At 40.6% G+C, this 20,249-nt stretch overlaps 1 protein-coding gene across 1 annotated transcript in view; it reads left to right on the forward strand.

Annotated features, from left to right (window-relative positions):
- NELL2 (neural EGFL like 2) overlaps window positions 1-15,616 on the forward strand; it is a 126,261-nt gene extending 110,645 nt beyond the window's left edge. The window contains exons 17-20 of the mRNA XM_063134813.1: window positions 8,115-8,308; window positions 8,850-9,026; window positions 10,219-10,443; window positions 15,004-15,616. Of these exons, the coding sequence (XP_062990883.1) occupies window positions 8,115-8,308; window positions 8,850-9,026; window positions 10,219-10,443; window positions 15,004-15,054 (647 nt within the window). The 3' untranslated portion in view covers window positions 15,055-15,616. The remainder of the gene's footprint in view (window positions 1-8,114; window positions 8,309-8,849; window positions 9,027-10,218; window positions 10,444-15,003) is intronic.
- Window positions 15,617-20,249: the final 4,633 nt, after the last annotated feature.

Consider the following 20,249-nt stretch of genomic DNA (forward strand, 5'->3'; position numbering starts at 1 on the left):
AATGCTTCTCTCCAAAATGCAGAAGTTATAGGATAATCCAGTAGATAGAAAGAAGTATCAAAATACAGCGAAATATATCCAGCTGATGTTTGATGGTATATCTGATCTAACCTATGTGGCATATTGTACATCTGCTATAATATCTTCCATAAAAATCTCACATGTCAACTGAAATTAATTTTGATTAGACATTTTTATTAATCTAAGACCATTTTTCGATAATATAAAACATCCATGGGGTGCAAGATATTATCTGTGAAACTATTGGTGTTCTTAAATTTTGTCTAAAGGAACTATTTTTAGTCCAAAAGGAAAAAAAAGTTTGGTGTGTTTTCTTTCCTAATAAAAAATGTATCTTAGAAGGTTATGGACAAACATACCCAAGTGTGTTGAAACCATGCTCTGCAGGAAAATTCTTAATCTGTAGTCTCCTTATACAATTTATTAATTGATAGTAGTAGGCTGATTCTTATTAATCAAACGAAAGTGTTTTCATGGGAACCATTTATTGTTATGGTAACAGCATCAACATAATTGCTGTGATGTATATAGTAGAACAACTTTCCCCAACCTCCAGATGTTCTGGACTTCAACTCCTATCAGCCCCAGCCAGGATGGCAAATGATCAAGAGTGCTGGGACTTGTGTTCTAAAACATCTGGAGAGTACCAGGTTGGGGAAAGCTGAAGTAGAAGAACAAAATGTAGAAATTAAACCAATTGTGCTGTGTCCAATGTTAGTCCCATGCATTTCAATGGGTCTACTTTAAGTAGGACTAAGATTGGATGTAACCCATTACAAACTAAGATGTCTAGCAGAAACACAAGATCCAGTTCTCAAATCTCTTTTGTGGAATTGACATTTGCAAGCTTTTTTCAGTCATACATTATTTCAGACACATGTCTCTATTTGTCACATTCAAAGCACCTGAAACACAACCCTCTGTGAGGTAGAAGTTGAAATGTATTTATATTATGTGTCTTTTAAAAATGACATGGGAGTGATAACATTGGCATACCCCCTCCCTATATGTCTGGGATTGATGGTAATTCCGAACCTTGACTCCCCCGCTCCTTCCCCCGTTCTTCCTTCCTTTTGCTGTATTCAGCAATAATTGACACTATGTTTGGTCCCCACATTCCCAGTATTTTATGGCGTTTGGTTCTCCGGTTACAGCTGTAAACGAAATGTCAGCAGATAATTCACTACTCTTTATGGTGCTTTGCTACAAGTCCAAAATCAAAGTGCTAAAACAAGTTCTTACAGGGATTCATGATTTGTGGTGTAACAGTTTGCAAATAGTGACGGAAGTTTGAGGTGGCTAAATAATGCAAGTGTGTATTTCATTTGTGCAGGTTTCATGTCTATTTCCTTGCATTTTTTGTTAGTGATTTTTACAACAAATTTTAAAAATATGTAGATTTCCAGAATTATGTGTTTAGCTTAACTCTTATGGTATTAACTTCTTTATTCAAAGGCTTACATAATAAATATTTACAGGCTGAGAACTTGCCTTGGATGCCAGACTTCCTTCCTTCCTTCCTTCCTTCCTTCCTTCCTTCCTTCCATCCATCCATCCTTCCTATCTGAGCAACAGTCAGCCAAAAGTCTATCGTAGCAGCTTACAAAATATTAAACTTGAAAAAATTAAGTAATCCCCAATTATTTTAAAAGAGTCAATTTAAAATATATAGTGCACACACAAGTCCTGCACCCTAGAGGATTCCCCATGAGCCCTAGCTACCATAGTCAATGTTAAAGGATGATGGGAGTTGCAGTCCTGGGCAGGTCATGGGCTCTCCCACGCTAGAGGCCTTCAAGATGCAGCTGGACAGTCATCTGTCAGGGATGCTTTAAGGTGGGTTCCTGCATTGAGCAGGGGGTTGGATTCAATAGCCTTAAAGATCCCTTCCAACTCTAATATTCTATGATTCTATGAAGAACTAGAGCATCCCTATTCTAGTGCATGAGAGTTCATAACCCCAGAGAACACCCAGATTCATAATGGGCAGTATCCAAAACTGCTGCTGCACTCCCACTGGATCTGTTGTGCAAGTGGGACCTGCTGCTTGTACACAAAAAAGATAGCAGTTCAAAAAGCAACGCGAGAAACAAGCAGAAACTATTGTTTCCTGACATGGACAGGTCTGCAAAGAACGTTGACTTGCTATGTTTCAGTAACCAGTGTTTCTGCTTGTTTCCAGGTGCTCCTGTATTCACTAGCTTCTTGCTGAACTAGTGGTGGGTCTCGCTAGTGCAGGGAAGGATTGAATGTTGTCCATAATCTGTATTGATCTGTACGGATTATGGACTACATAATCTATACATACCAAATAAATAAATAAAATATTAGGGGTGTGCACGGACCCCCCGCTCCGCTTCACTTGCACATCCGCCATTTTCCGGATCGGGCCGCTCCGCCCCGCCCCCGCTCCACCCACTTCCGCTCCGCTCCGCTCGGAGCTCCGGATCCGGATCCGGAGCTCCGTTTCCCCCCCCCATAGGCTTGCATTGAAAGCTAAAAAATTATACAACTTTTTTTCTGTTCAAGTTAGAATCCTCACATTTGGCACCATGACACCTCATGGGGGTATACACACGCACGCCAAGTTTCAAAGCAATCCCATCATCCCTTGATTTTTGGGGAATTTTTGAAAATCGGGCACCCCATTCACACCCCTTTCCATAGCTCCGTCAATTTGCACGTTAGAAACCTCAAACTCGCCACCATGAAAGCTTATCCAGGGATACATACGCACGCCGAGACTCAAGGCAGTCCCATCATCCCCTGATTTTTGGGGAATTTATGAAAATCCAACACCCCTTTCCATAGCTCCGTCAATTTTGCACGTTAAAAAAAAACCTCAAACTCACCACCATGAAAGCTTATCCAGGGATACATACGCACGCCGAGACTCAAGGCAGTCCCATCATCCCCTGTTTTTTGGCGGGGCTTAAACCTGCAAAATTTGGAACTTCCAAAACTCCAAGTGAGCGCAGGAAGGACTTCTCCCCTGAGTCAAAGCCACACACACACAACATCCCTGCGAGGTGGTCAGGGGAGGAGGGAGGGAAGGCAGGCAGGCATGCAGCTGGCATTTCTGGGGGCATAAGGAAGTGAGCCAAGGATAAGCCAGTAATGCATATAAAATGGAATAAATCAATAAATAAACAAAGGAGGGGTGGAATTAAAAGCAGCAGTGTTGCTCAATAAACAGCAAGAAGATTTTTTAAAAAAAGGCTATATCTGTCTTTTACCAGCAATAGGGGGACGTGCCCAGGGGAGGGGGAAGGAGCTGCCAGTTCAACTCAAGACAGCCACCAACAGCTCTGAGATTAAGAAGTAAACGCTCACTTCAACTCATAACAGGCATCGCTCCACCACTAAAAAGTGACCATTCACTTCAACTCATGATAGGCATTGCTCCACCGTTTTACTCTCTTTGGAAGGCTCTAATGGCCTTCCAGTGCAGGAGAGAGTGGGGGCACGTCCACAATGAGATGCCCTAGGGGAGCTCATCCCCTTGCACCACATCTTTTCAGTTGTTCCCCAAAGTTAGGGTGGGGAGCAGTGCTGTGTTTCTATCTCTTATTCTTGGCTTAGTATATGATTTCAGGTTGTGTTTGTGCATTTGGTGGGGCTACTGTTTTAAAAAACACGGGGAAAAGCCCGTTCAGATGAAGAAAGAGAAGTTTCCCAGAATCCCAAGTTACCTGTTTTGCCTATGCCCTCCTCTAACTTTGGGATCATCATGACCGGGAGCTGACTCTGCCCCTCAGCCCTTTGAAAAAGGTATTTTTCCCGCCGATTTTTTAAAAACTTCTAGCGTGCGACCCGTACGACGCAGAAAGTTGAGAGTAGTCTCAAAATGACCCCTATCCACGACTCTCTGTGCACAAGAATTTTCAGAATGATAGCTTAACCCCCCCCAGTTATCCCCGATTCTTTCCCTCAATGCAATCCTATGGGCGAAAAGCCGAAAACGCCGTTTGAGCCGCGCGGTTGACCCGATTTTCAAAAAAACATAGCACGCGACCCACACAACGCAGAGAGGTGAGAGTGGTCTCAAAATGACCCCCATCCATGACTCTCTGAGCACAAGAATTTCCAGAACGATAGCTTCAAAAACAACCTAGTTATGCGCGATTATTTGCCGCAATGCAATCCTATGGCGAAATGTTTTCAAGATGGCGACCGGAGCGCTCCGCCTGAACTAGGAGCTCCGAAAAATGGTCGCTTCTCTTCGCCTTGCTTCTAGGGGTCCGCGGTCCGCTCCTACTCTGCCTCTGGGTAAGGCGGAGCAGGCCAATCCGCTACTGCTTCTACACTCCTAATCGGAGCGGATCACACCCCTATAAAATATGTCTCTTTATGGCTGTATCTGTTCACAGGAACAGGAAAGTGCCAAATCAAGAACTATCTCATTCAGTCATTGGGTTGGAACCAGACTTTGTCAAACTTAGAGCAGACCAATTGAAACAATGGGATTTATGTTGGTGATGACTAACCTAAATCCTTTTGATTTCAATGTGTCTACCCCAAGTATGATCCAACCCAATGAGATTAAACTAATCTAGAGACATTTGCCTAGGCTGCTAAGCACTCTCTTTGAAAGAAAATTCCAAAGGAGGAGTACAACTACAGAGAAAGCCCAGGATCTAGTAATCCTGTCTATAACCCAGATAATGAGATGGATCTAGGACTAGGTGTAACCTCTTCTGAAGCTCACAACACATTTGAGAGAATGTATGAGATCATTAGTTCATAAATACACTGATGCCCAGCCAGTAATTTTGCTCTGTATCACCAAGTATCACTCTTTATCAACAATTATCATTCATGCTAATTATATGGCATCCTTTTGACTGGGTTAATGGAAATATATATTTTTCTTTTTATTGGTCTCCCATCCTATAATTTCCACTCTTTACAGACAGGGTGGGCAGCTTGTGGTCCTCCGGATGTTTTGCCCTACAACTCCCATCAGCCCTAGGCAGCATATTCAATGGTGAGGGATCATAGGAATTGTAGGTCAAAACATCTGGAGAACCACAAGTTTTCCACCCCTGCTTTAGAGCAAGCTGTAATTAAAAAAAATCACTGAACCAGATTATTGTGAAGTTAATTTATTATTTAAGTCAATGTATAAAAATGGATTTTTTACAAACTCTGCAGTCTTTAAGTAGCAGGCTGAGAAAAATGTATATTTTTCCCTTTAAAGATTCATGAAAAATAATGTTTCATTATATTACTGCATCCTATTAATAGGAAAAACATCATGATATCTTAAAAACGTGCATATGCAATGCGTTACTATAATGTTTGTCTATAAAATCATCTGCAATTTTTGGAAAGTAATCCCTTTCTATAGATTTAGCTTTATTGCTGAGAATAGTTCATGTTGCCTTTTATTACCATTATTATTATTTATTTATTTATTTATTTATATAGCACCATCAATGTACATATTAATGGCTGGATCTTAGATATTTCTGCAAATCAAATAATGAATATGTTAAAAGTGGTACCTTAGATTTTGTGATTCCTTTGTGATGAATGTATCTCAAAGTAACAATTTAATTTTAATTATAAATATTTTTTCACTTCTAAGCAAACATAGAAGCCCTGCTTAGGTACTGCAAAGAAATTGGGGGAGGGTTTATATTTCTTTCCTTATATAGCTACTTCTTGTAATTGTAGCTAATTGCCTCTGTATGAACTAGGGGTGTGCACGGACCCCCCCGCTCCGCTTCACTTGCAGATCCGCCATTTCCCGGATCGGGCTGCTCCGCCCCGCCCCCGCTCCGCCCACTTCCGCTCCGCTCGGAGCTCCGGATCCGGATCCGGATCGGAGCTCCGTTTTCCCCCCCCATAGGGTTGCATTGAAAGCTAAAAAATTATACAACTTTTTTTCTGTGAAAGTTAGAAACCTCACGTTTGGCACCATGACACCTCATGGGGGTATACACACGCACGCCAAGTTTCAAAGCAATCCCATCATCCCCTGATTTTTGGGGAATTTTTGAAAATCGGGCACCCCATTCACACCCCTTTCCATAGCTCCGTCAATTTGCACGTTAGAAACCTCAAACACGCCACCATGAAAGCTTATCCAGGGATACATACGCATGCCGAGACTCAAGGCAGTCCCATCATCCCCTGATTTTTGGGGAATTTATGAAAATCCAACACCCCTTTCCATAGCTCCGTCAATTTTGCACGTTAAAAAAACACCTCAAACTCACCACCATGACAGCTTATCCAGGGATACATACGCCGCACGCCGAGACTCAAGGCAGTCCCATTATCCCCTGTTTTTTGGCGGGGCTTAAACCTGCAAAATTTGGAACTTCCAAAACTCCAAGTGAGCACAGGAAGGACTTCTCCCCTGAGTCAAAGCCACACACACACAACATCCCTGCGATGTGGGCAGGGGAGGAGGGAGGGAAGGCAGGCAGGCAGGCATGCAGCTGGCATTTCTGGGGGCATAAGGAAGTGAGCCAAGGATAAGCCAGTAATGCATATAAAATGGAATAAATCAATAAATAAACAAAGGAGGGGTGGAATTAAAAGCAGCAGTGTTGCTCAATAAACAGCAAGAAGAATTTTTTTTAAAAAGGCTATATCTGTCTTTTACCAGCAATAGGGGGACGTGCCCGGGGGAGGGGGAAGGAGCTGCCAGTTCAACTCAAGACAGCCATTGCTTCACCAACAGTTCTGAGCTTGAGAAGTAAACGCTCACTTCAACTCATGATAGGCATCGCTCCACCACTAAGAAATGAACGCTCACTTCGACTCATGATAGGCATTGCTCCACCGTTTTACTCTCTTTGGAAGGCTCTAATGGCCTTCCAGTGCAGGAGAGAGTGGGGGCACGTCCACGATGAGATGCCCTAGGGGAGCTCATCCCCTTGCACCACATCTTTTCAGTTGTTCCCCAAAGTTAGGGTGGGTAGCAGTGCTGTGTTTCTATCTCTTATTCTTGGCTTAGTATATGATTTCAGGTTGTGTTTGTGCATTTGGTGGGGCTACTGTGTTAAAAAACACGGGGAAAAGTCCGTTCAGATGAAGAAAGAGAAGTTTCCCAGAATCCCAAGTTACCCATTTTGCCTATGCCCTCCTCTAACTTTGGGATCATGTGATCATGACCGGGAGCTGACTCTGCCCCTCAGCCCTTTGAAAAAGGTATTTTTCCCGCCGATTTTTAAAAAAATTCTAGCGCGCGACCCGCACCACGCAGAGAGGTGAGAGTAGTCTCAAAATGACCCCCATCCACGACTCTCTGTGCACAAGAATTTTCAGAACGATAGCTTAAAAACCAACCCAGTTATGCCCGAGTCTTTCCCGCAATGCAATCCTATGGGCGAAAAGCCGAAAACGCCGTTTGAGCCGCGCGGTTGACCCGATTTTCAAAAAAGTATAGCACGTGACCCGCACGACGCAGAGGTGAGAGTGGTCTCAAAATGACCCCCATCCACGACTCTCTGAGCACAAGAATTTCCAGAACGATAGCTTCAAAAAGAATGTAGTTATCCGCGATTATTTGCCGCAATGCAATCCTATGGCGAAATGTTTTCAAGATGGCGATCAGAGCGCTCCGCAGAAACCGGAGCGCTCCGAAAATGGTCGCTTCTCTTCGCCTTGCTTCTAGGGGTCCGCGGTCCGCTCCTACTCCGCCTCTGGGTAAGGCAGAGCAGGCCAATCCGCTACTCCTTCTACGCTCCTAATCAGAGCGGATCACACCCCTAGTATGAACCCAGCACATTTTTCTGTTTTGTGCCTTTAAAGTTAAGTAACTGGTTTGAAGTATCAGTAATTCAACATGGTATTATGACTCTTTCTCTCTCTGCTGCACAACATTAAAAGTAATGTATGGAAGTTCATATCATAGGAACTATCCTTGCTTAAAATAAAATTGAGTAGGGCTATGCACAGTTACTTCAGCTGAACTTGCACTTATATAATTAACTGTATGTGAGTTGTAAAAAAAATCTGTATGCAGATTAGTATGGAACTAAGGGCTTAATTGCTAAGGATCATTTAAGTTGACTGTAGCCAGGCCAGTGGTGGTTATTGGCTGTAGTCTAAAACCATCACATGGTTTCTTCCTATAGACATTGATGAATGTGCAACAGGGAGGCACAGCTGTGCCAATGACACAATTTGCTTTAACTTGGATGGTGGCTATGACTGCCGGTGTCCACATGGAAAGAACTGCACAGGAGACTGTATCCATGAAGGCAAGATCAAACACAACGGGCAAATTTGGGTGTTGGAAAATGATAGGTGCTCTGTCTGCTCCTGCCAGGTAAGTCTCATCATAGTTGTAGTTTTAAGCTTTTACGTTTTATATTTTATTTTATGTTTTAATTGTTGTAAACTGCCCAGAGGGCTTCAGCTATAGAACTGTAATAAATAAATAAATAAAGTTACCAGTGGATATCATGGAGGTGGGAGGAGGTGAGAAAACAAAGAGAAAATGCTGAAGACAGAAATGTTTTTTAGAGGGTAGAGCCATTATTGTCCATTGCTTAAAGGTAAAAGAGTTATAATTAACAATATTACTAAGGCATCCTTACTGAGGCAGAAAAATGGTTCATTTAGTGCAATGTCCTGTCTCTTTCTATCTTAGGACTAACACTGAAATAAGAATATTATCTTCAATGAATAAATCTCATCCTTATTTGAACCATTATATTGTAAATTGCACACAACATTTTAAAATATAAAAAATCCTTTCCTTCATTTTAAACTAAACCTGTACTTTTGCAAACTATTAAATAAAATGTTCCCTATTTTACAACTTAATTCTCATTTTGTCTGTATGCTGCTGTGTCTTGCAATGGTAGAGTGGATATGTAATGTGTCGGCGAATGGTCTGCGATTGTGAGAACCCCACTGTTGACTTATTCTGCTGTCCTGAATGTGACCCAAGGCTCAGTAGTCAATGTCTACATCAAAGTGGAGAGATTTTATACAACAGTGGCGACACCTGGGTTCAAAATTGTCAACAATGCCGGTGTTTGGTAAGTCTTCCTACTGCGATAGACAATTAAACCAAAATAATTTGCAATCATTCTAATAATTTATATTTCTTAATGGTTCTTTTATGAACTTATATTTGTTTCAATCAGTTTTATATAATTAAAATTTCTAATGCTCAAATGATCTATATACTATTCATTTCAGCTCTATAGTTAATGCACATCTAATCACAAAATAAAACTCTGTTGCTCATAAAAGAATATTTGGTTGAAGTAACAGATGGAGATCATGCTTCTAGGAAACAGAAATAAAGTCTTGTTATCAATCATGCTGAAAGAACAAATTGACATCATTGAAACCTGATGAGTACACTGCAAATATTCATTCAAAGAAATAATGAATAATGAATCACACTGCACAAAGAAAAATTTTCCTAGCTCCATCAGAATTGCGTAGGGTGAAATTCAGACCAAACTATACACATTTTATGCCTATTGAAACCAATGGAACTACATGAACAGTTCAGTTTTTAACTCTGTTGACATCAATGTGATTTAAGCATGCCCAGTTTTTTTCTGAGTTGGCGCCTTAATTGGTTAGCGTCCATTGTTCTCCTTTAGCACTTGTAAACAAATCCATATCACTCTCCTCTGCTACGTTTACTCAGACATATGTGAGCGTGACAGGACAGTGTGTGTAGGAAACAGGTATGAACCGTATCAATGAATTGGGCATGTTTCATTATAGGCATATTTCCAGCTATGATGATCCTAATAAACATAATGAGGAGGATAAAACGTGTTTTATTGGTAAAGGGCCAAATTTACATTTATCTTTTGCTACATAAGCTCTGAAATCAAGAATCTGGTCACTAAGGATGCATCTCCTTAGCTAGACCTAAGGTTTATCCCGGGATCGTCCTGGGGTTGTCCCTGCCTGCTCCCGGGATATCCTGTGTGTCATTTACATGAACAGGGATGACCCCGGGACGAACCTGGGATAAACCTTAGGTCTAGCTAAGGCCTTAGTATGGAATATGAGGCAACTGTTTTGCCTTGTAATTCTGGTTAATGGGGCATGTGACTGTGCTTAGCAATCCATTTGTTTTAAAGGCGAAATGATGATAGTATTAAGAAATAATTGTTAAGAAATAATAAGAATTATAAATAATAGTAATAATATCGTTATATAGCATTGATGTTCTTTTGTCTGTTTTTTATTTTAAAAATCCAGCAGGGTGAAGTTGATTGTTGGCCCTTGCCTTGTCCAGAGATGGAGTGTGAATTCAGTGTACTCCCTGAGAATGAGTGTTGCCCTCACTGTGTCACTGATCCCTGTCAAGCAGACACCATTAGGAATGATATCACCAAGACTTGTCTGGATGAGACTAATGTGGTTCGTTTCACCGGATCATCTTGGATTAAGCATGGCACTGAATGCACCCTTTGCCAATGCAAGGTAGAGGAGAATAAAATTAAGCTACAGTACATCTTTCTCAGCATGTTTTAAGGGTTATAAATATTAATCTGTTCACTCCAGTCATTGGGTGTCTGTTTCAACATTTGAAATATAAAACCATTCAGAGTTCTTAACATCAGGGCATTCAGGAATCTGGATAATGTTTTACATCCACCAGTAGGGCAGAATTCTCATAGTCCACTATGTGACCTTGACTAGAAGTAGCAAACGTATCCTTTTATATACAAATATATTGCTGTTATCCTTTTGCCATTTTGAAGATACTTTAAATACCAAATGATTTCCCAAGATGTATACGCTATAATCTTCTACCAAAAACATGAAAACAAAACTATGTTCTATCAGGAGAAGAGAACTATCGAAAACAATCTTAAAGCTTCATGATGCTCAAACACTTTTATGTTCTGGAGTAGCAGAAGTGGAAATAAAGTCATTGCTTCCTTGCTTTAAACTTTAACATGAAAGAAATAGAAACCTCATGATAATTTGGGTCTTTAATATTTCTCTGGGTCAAGAAGAAACATTTATCCCAAGAATACTGATGGATGGCAAGGAGCTTACATGGATCCTGCAGCCTGAAAAATATATATAAGGGAATGGAATAAACTGTTCCCATTTATAAATATACATGTGAGGTAAATGGAATTTTGAATTATTCTCGCAGAACTCAGTCAAGCAGTAATCCTCACCCCTTCTCCACATAGTTCACATCCATAAGCAGAGAAGAATTGGCTACATTGAAGCTCCTCTTCTTAACGATCTCAGTGACTGTGTGTCATCCATTCAGTTCATGTCTATGCAGGTTTACTTGAAAATCTCCCTTAGCTTTCAGTGTGTTTGGTCCCAAGTAAGTGTGAATAGAATTCCACTCTTGCAGCTCGGTTACCTGAGAATAAAGCCTTTTGAATATAATTTTTGAGTAAACATGCATAGAATTGTGCTATCAAACTCATAGGATGAAAAGGAAACTCAACTGCAAGTGTATATAGGTCTTAGCTGGGTGAAGACTTAGATCCAGCACTGTAGGTTTATTGTTCTCTCTAAATGCTACTGCTTTGTCCAAATTTCCTTCTCCTACTTGTAGAGCTACTCCTTTATGTATTATTATTATTATTATTATTAGTAGTAGTAGTATCCTGCCTTTTGCCCAATACTGGGCCTCAAGGTGGCCTAATACAATCATGTTGAACAACACTCTCAAAGGTTATGAGTTATTTTTGCCCATTGCAGCACCATTTATATTTACATAATGAACTTTGATTTACACCATGTCATTGATATGGTGATTTTCTTTAGCCAGTAAAACAAAATAGTATATTCTGAAGTACAGACTCTTAGGATGATTCACATGAGCAAGACGGGTGTCATTTGTCACAACACAAACCCTCCCCACAGGATTGCCAGGAAAAGGATTCTGGACAAATTTCAGTGTCGTAACCCAAGCACTGAGCATGACTATGTCTAGCCAAGTTTCTTTTGGTATTGACAGCTAGAGTGCTGCCACAATTGCAGAGTTGGTGCTAGTTACCAGTGGGTGTATCTGCATGCATTGGTACACATTGACATTTCTCCATCTAAGAATGTATGCAGGGAATTGCTGGGACACAGGGCTGGCTCAAGACATTTTGCTGCCTGAGGTAAAGGACAAGATGGTGCCCCTCCCATTCCATGTACAATAGGTAAATGGACTGCAGTTCAACAGTGGCAATGGGACAGCATCTTCCAATACACCTAAAGGCCACAGGCTAGCTTAGGGTACACAGGGTAGGCTGCATGGTCCACAGTTCTCTTCTCCTGCGCCTTGCTGCCACCTTCCAACATCTGCCACCTGAGGCAACTGCTTCACTCTGCCTAATAGTAGAGCTGGTCCTGCTGGGACAGGTTATGCAAAGAGAAAGAGCAGCTGTTTCCATGTTTAAGCATTCTAACTCTTTAGAATATTCTGCTTTGTTCCTTGAAATTTAATCTGTATTTATTTGCTTTAAATCACAATAGCATTTCATAAAAATAGTGACAATATTGTAGCTTTTGCATTTTAAAACAATCCAAATGTGTCATTCAAATTAGACTAATACTGCAGTGTACTTCATATAGTGTGGCACCATAAAATAGAATATTAATGCCCCAGACATTCTTAGAGTGTATCATATGGAAGGTCAAAGCTGCAGGATAAGCCTCTCTAGTCAAACTATAGCAAAATAGGTTTAATCAAAATCCTTTAAGAATTGAGAAAAGCCAGGCATCAGCTAAAGCTGCATTTACCACAAAACCATTTAAACTGAAAGTGGAAAAAGTGAAACTAGTATTGCAGCCATGGTTCTCTAGGGCCCTGACTTACAAGAAGTCATGAAAATAAGGAAGAAATTGACTAAATGTACTCTTAAGCAAATTTACTTGGTTGTAAAGGCAGAATGACATGTTACTCTTAACAGAGAAATGCCAACAACAACAGCAACCTTATGTCAACTTCTTTTCCCTTCTTTGTGATGTTCAAGCACACTTATCAGTGTTTTGACATTTTAGTCTGTCTTTCCCCATCCCACCAGTGGCAGCCAAGGCAGGGAAATGCATAACTTGATAATGACATATAACACGGATAAGTGTGCTGCCCTAATAGTAAAGGGAGAAAACTTGACACATGGCTGCTCTTTCACTTCTGCTGAAAGTAAGTACATGTGATTAGGATTGGTATGTAACTACATTTAGTTGACTGAAATGTATGTATTTATTAAAAAGCATTTTTGCTACATTGATTTCTGTATTATCTTTATTTGCTACACGATTATCTGTCTTTACTGTAAGAGAACCATGCTGGAAAACAGATCCTTTCTTGAATAGTTTATTCAACTTCATATCTTTCTCTATTCATCGAAAGTATTGGATACAGAAGCCCATCTTCCATTGGAGCGCAGGGATCCAAAATCAGCTCAAATCCATGTACACTGTTTTATTTACCTAGCACAATTACATCATACTTTTCTACCATCATGGCGCTCAAGACGGCATATATGAGGTTCTCCGACAGTCTCTTATCCAGGCACTGAACAGACTCAGATCTGCTCAGCTTCAGCAAGGTGTCTGCATCACCTGCCTCAGATTATATCCAGGGACATAGGCTGTATAATCAGGAGAAATGTTGTATAAATAACAGATCCATTTACAAAGCATTTAAACTAAGAAACATAAAAGCTTATTTAGTTTTGTTTACTGAAAATCGTAGCCCAATTTACAACTCTGTTAAATCAAGTCATGTGGATTTAAGCTAATTTAAAACCTTAATACTTCAACTTAATTAGCTTCTAGACCTAGCTATCCATCTTTTGTACTTTAGCTAAACTGAGTTATGGAATCTTGTGAAAGTTATTTCCCTACCTTGATTAACCCACACACTCAATTGAATGGGAATTCTATATATGGCAGGCTTGTAAATAGCTTCTGGATGGGTCAATTGTGGAAAGTAAGAATCACTTCTGGGTGGACAAGCAGGGAGACTATGTTGAGACTGAAAAAAATGGATGTATTTTCAAAGTACAGTTCTTTCTCAATATTAGGTTACAGCAGTGCTTGGTGAGACAATTTGTTATGTAGAACTGCCAGCCACTGGTGGAATGATCAAGGGGAAATGAGACTTTCACCCTCGCTTGTAAGGAGTGGTAAGCAAGAGGGGGGAGGGACCACACAACACTCAGCACTGTACAATTGTGTGGTTGCTAAATGGATTGGTAAAATCAGCAACCATATACCTGCACAATAAGTAAGGCCCTCCCTACCACCACCACTACTTACAGGTAAGAGCAAGAATTCCCCTCATTTCTCATCAGTTGCAGCCAGTGGTTCTGACCAGCAAACTGCCTCACTGGCCACCACTGTTAATGAATATTTACTGTCTGTCTTTTTAGCTTTTAAAGCCAAAGCCCCCTTTTCAGGTAGTCAGTCATGTGCAATGAACACACGTAAGGTGTATAAGGCAGGCTTTGTTCTCAACCTTTGTGCATTCGCTAGAATGTTTGCAGGGAACCGTGTATGTAAAGCGGCCTGTCGTTTTAGCTTTTAAAGCCAAAGCCCTTTTTTCAGGTAGTCAATCATGCATGGCTTAGTGGGGGGGGGGGGATCCTGTCCATTGTGTGTGCATGTGCTATAGGTCAATGTTCCAAGACCTGGCGCTCTCTAGCCATGTTGGACTGCAACTCCCGCCATTTCAAACCAGTAGGGCCATTGGCCATGCTAGTTGGGAAAGGTGGGAGTTGCAGTCCAACACATTTGAAGGACACTAGATCAGGAAGGCTGTTTTAAATGATTAAATGCATGAAAGGGACTCAAATGTTCCCATTTTATGTCGACATTCAGAAGGCAATGAAGTAAAATTGCTCGGTTACTATCAGGCAGAATTATTGGACAGGAAGTGTTCATGCATTTACTTTTCTTGCATTTCATTGCTTCTCCAGCAGATATGTATAAATGCTTATCCATATTTTAAACAAAACTGTATGACAAAATGTAAATCACTTTTTTTCTCTTTCTTTCCCTTCTTTTCTACAGAATGGGCATGTTTGTTGTTCAGTGGATCCACAGTGCCTTCAGGAACTGTGAAGCTAATGACCATGTATCGCAGACAGTTTCTGCTTAAAGAATTTTTCTTCACAAAAGACTTGTAGACCAAAAATTGTATAAAGCCCAAACTAAAGCAAGATCCGTTTTGTTCAATTAAAGTGCGGAAATGCTATGAATTGAATGAGGTGTCAGTTTCCTCAGTCCGAGTGAAATGTATAAGACTAGGAACAAGTTCAGATGTATAAACCTGTGTTTGGATGTGAGGTTCACCTTCTGCTTCATTTTGTGTTTGACATCTTTATGTAAGATATTGGACGAGAGGGGGGGGGGAAATGACAGATTGTGCATAAAGATGTCAAAATCCTCAAGCAGGGAAAGCTTTCTAGAGTTTTGAAAATACACCTCATCCATGGCCACAGATATTTCTTTTTTACGTAATGTCTGAATCTACATCAGTTTGATTGGTCACTGCAAAAGTTTCCAGAAATCTGGATAAAGGAAAGGTATCTTTTGAAAATACAGAAGGTTTTTGCAACATATATACAGCTCTGAAAAATTGATTCCAGTTATTGTAATAAAATAAAATTAAAATAATGCACAGGCATGATTACTTAATGTTTTCTGATGGGAGAAATCATCTATATTTCCTCATTCGACTGCACTTATTTCTTGATTGAATTTGTTCAGTATAAGCTCGTTCTTGTGCAAACTTTAAATAAATATTTCTCTTACCTTATATTTTTGGTATTCGTCAGTGTTGTGGGTTACAGAACATTTGTGTATCCTCTCTTACATCATTACAAACATATGAGGTCAAAGAGTGCAATGGCACTCACAGGGTCTTCGTTTTCCTCCATTGTGTCCCCACTGCACACTCCTCTCTCTTCCCCATGATGGATGGTCTGAAGTGGGACCTTTCTACACCTAAGGGTTATCCCAGGAAAATGGAGGGATCATCCCTGCCTGCTCCTGGGAACCCCTGTGTGGGATTTGGATGCACAGGAACGATCCTGGGATATAGGGCTGGTGTAGACATGCCCGTGGAGAGCCTGCTCTACTTCCTACCTGGCTTAGAACCCTGACTGCACAGGGCTTTACAGGGGGGTCATGATAAATTTAGAGTAGGTGTAGGGGCTCATCATGACAGTCCACAGAGCCAAGGAGCATCCCAAAGACTGCTGTGTTGATCAATTTCTAGCCCTTGTTCTCTCTGCCAGGAGCAGGTCTTTTGTAAAGCAATTGGGTCTTAATTGCCCATTCAAGAACGAGCCAGCCCAGCAGGGAACAATATGCTGGGGGGAATTCTCTCACACCTCCCCCCTCCAGCTACTGTGAGAACTGCAGTTAAGCTCAGAGAGATCAGGGAATCTTGAGGGTGTGGCAGATGACATCAGCCTTCCTGCTAATCAAAAAGGACCATTTAGAGGAGCCTTGCCTCCATTATACCATTGGGGTTCTTATGGGAAGTGTATGCGTGTAAGACAAACTCCGTGCTTCAAACCTCTATGTCTAACATGGGGAACACAGTGGCAATTGGTGACACGGATAGACGTTGGAGGGGGGGGGTCCATTGAGGGCAGTCCCGTTGTCCTATGCTCATAATCACATGAGAGCAATGGCCAAAGGGGGGGTATGGTTTCTTTTTAGGATATTGTATGTATTTTATTATTATTATTATTATTTATTTATTTATATAGCACCATCAGTGTACATGGTGCTGTACAGAGTAAAACAGTAAATAGCAAGACCCTGCCGCATAGGCTTACAATTTCCCCTTTATTTATTACATTTATATACCACCCCATACCACCCCTCTCTGGGAGGCTTACAAAGAAATTATAATATGATAAAATTACATTATACGATTTATTTATATTTACATGGCATAGTACAATTCACAGGCTGCCAAGGCATCTCTACTGCCTACTGTGATTACCTCAGTCATTTTCAGTGTGCCTTGTGTGTGGAGCCTGCATTTCAGGAATGTTTGGTAGACAGCCATGTCTCCATGGAGGAGGTAACCTGCATCACAATCCTGTGCATGTTAACTCACAAATAAGTGTCAGACCCTAACTACACATTGCATTTCCTGCATAGTTCTGGGCTTGACTGAAGGTACATTTTTGTTCCTTTTTATCTTTTTCTTTTCCTAACAAATTGCCAGTTTTGGGCCTCTGATCCAGATAAGTATCCTTGTCTGAGGAGTAGGGAGACTTTAACCCTTTGCCTCTACTGGAATACCGATCCAAATCAGGTCTCCATTGCTTTATCCTGCAATGTATTTATTTATTTAAAACATTTGTATCCCACCCTATATTACTAGGATCTTGCATTGCTGAGAAATGCTCCATTAAGATGAATGGATAAAATGTTTTCACAGATGCAAATTATAAATTATATTATCATAAAATTGTAAAATAGTAGAGTTAAAGGGGCCTATCAGGCCATTGAGTCCAACCCCCCTGCTTAATGCAGGAAGAGCCTTGTTCCGAACTTTGATGCTCCATTTGATAGACTATTTATGCATTTTATTTATTCATTCATTACATTTCTTTGCCATCCAATAGTCGAAGCTCTTTGGGTGATTAACAACAATTAAAACCATAAAATACAACATAAGAAACAGCGTAAAATTTTAAAACAGTATAAAGCAGAAGTAAAAACCAAGGAAAACCTGGAGGCCATGCAATGATTTAAAGTACAGAAACATTTAAAACAACAGAAACTGAAAGACTAGAATGCCCGGAAAAATAAGCAGGTCTTCACCTGGTGCCAAAAAGCGCATAACGTAGGTAGGTGTCAGGCAAGCCTCTCTGGAAAGCTCATTCCCCAACCAATAGCCACAACAGAAAAGGACTTCTTCTTAGTAGATCCAGGTTATATTGAAGAAAAAAGTGAAACATTCATAGTAATGGCTTTTCATTTTTCACAAACCCATGTTAGATCAGCAGGGCTACTAAACTGAATAGAATTCAATATTCTGGGCTGCTATATGTGAACAGTATCTCAGCTGTTTATGTGTCTAGTTATTGTGCAAGTATATTTTGCTGAAATAGAGTGGCCTAGTGTGAAACTGCCCTTGGATACACGCATAAATGCATACACCTTTAATATTATGAATTGTTATAACCGATAATGGGAAAGATACAATGACATCTGAGTCCAAGCAAGTATTATCAGTGATGCACAAACATTGGTTGTTACTAGTGCAACACCAACGCTAGCATATGGATGCCGCTGGATCCTTACCTTAATGTTTAATTTTACCAAAGCATAGGCAGTCTTGCAGCATTGAGAGGGATACTATTTCTTTCACTGATTTTTTTGTAAGAACAAACCAAGTCTGATACAGATCTGAATGTGATTCATGTGCCCTAATGTAGTGGTATGTCTTGGGTGTGGCAGTGCAGCAGATAGAGCTGTTTCTCCTCAGGGCCTTCTCCCATGCACTGCAATAGGTCTACACATGCAAAAAAGAAATGTACGTAGAGCTCCACATTCCTTCTAACTAAAGTTCACGCTCACAGAAGCTTTGTAAGTGTATTGGACCAAAGATGGAGCTTCAAACTGAGGTTACTATCTAATCCAAAGGGCCGTGTGCTGGACTTGCTGGTCACTCCTTTCCAATACTGCATCCGTCAAAGGCACCTCACATGCTGCCTCAGAACGTGAATGAGTTTACACAGCAACCTGTAAAACAGAGACTGTCCAGGCACAAAAAGAACAAGGATCCAAAATGGCACAATGAACAATTTTACCATTCATGGTCTTTTATTATGAATTCCCCTCCCTTTTTACTGATAGTCTGTGATAGCCTGTGAATCTACCTACAACTGCTTTCTATAAAGTCAACAGCTTTCTTAAGAGACAATTTCTATAGACTTTTTTAATATATAAAATGCTTCCATGAAATTGTTGTGTCTGGGTAATCACTAGTCAGTAAATATGTTGTGCATGTGTGTAAATACAGTTGGAATATGTATATCAGGCTACTAGGTAATTACAGCGAAGATATATAAATATTTAACATATTCAGGGGGAAAATAATATAAGGTTCTGCTCTGATCCACAAAATGATGAAGCTGTTCAGAAGAAAAATATATACCTTCTGATATATATATATATATATATATATATATATATATATATATATATCAGACACACACACACACACACACACACACACACACACACACTGTTCAAGACCTTGTCTATAAATAATAGATACTCGAGGGATTTTCTGTTTTATCCACAGATTCTGTCAAGCAGCAATCAGTGTTCTTCAAGCAGGAATGCTGACTAGCTGCTTGAAAAACAGGCTGCTTTAATGCAGCATTCTCCATCTACTAATAACTGACAGAGGATCATATCTTGCCCTTAGATACTCAGATGCAATGAGAGTTGTCTACAATGGCAGTTACATGTGGGGATGCAAGGGTCTAATTTGACAGAAGGCAATACTGCTTAGGGATTAAGCTGCAATTTTATTACAGCATGTGTTTAGTTAGTAAGGCGAGGAAAAGGAGCTGACATTCTGGTTCAGGGTAGGATGACCTGTCAAAAGAGCTGCCAGATGTGGATGTTATTTCAGAGTCACTGACTGTAGTCTTTGAGAACTCCTGGAGAACAAGTGAGGGAGGTGCTAGAAGACTGGAGCAAGGGGAATGTCCCCAAGGGTAGATCCAGGAAACTACAGAACGGTCAACCTCATGTCAATTCCAGGCAAAATTCCTGAACAGACAATTAAGCGGTCAGTCTGTGAGCATCAAGAAAATAATGCACTGATTACTTAGAATCAACATGGATATGCCATACCAGGCCAAACTTATCTCATGTTTTGATAGAGTTTGTAGCTTTGTATATCATGGGAATGCTGTGGACATAACATACCTTGATGTCAGCAAAGCATTCCCAATGATATTTTTGTTGACAAGAAACAACAGGTTCTGTTGTTAGGTTCATCCATAGCTAGTTGAACAACCATACTGACAAGGGCTCTGCATTAATGGCTCTACATTATCCTGGAGGGCGGTCTTGAGTGGAGTTCTGCAGGGCTTGTGGGGGGGGAGCAGGGGCAGGGGGAGCAGGGGGTCCTTTATTTTTTTAAAAAAAACCACTTACCTGCTCTGGCGGTGCGCTCTTGTGGACATGGCCCTTTAAGATCTAAAGAAAATGGTGGACGCGACGGGGCTTCCCCTTGCCCCATTGCATCTTACGTGTGTGAAAGGGCGACG

The sequence above is a fragment of the Elgaria multicarinata genome, chromosome 9, assembly GCF_023053635.1.
Source record: "Elgaria multicarinata webbii isolate HBS135686 ecotype San Diego chromosome 9, rElgMul1.1.pri, whole genome shotgun sequence".
NCBI classification, from domain to species: Eukaryota; Metazoa; Chordata; class Lepidosauria; order Squamata; family Anguidae; genus Elgaria; species Elgaria multicarinata.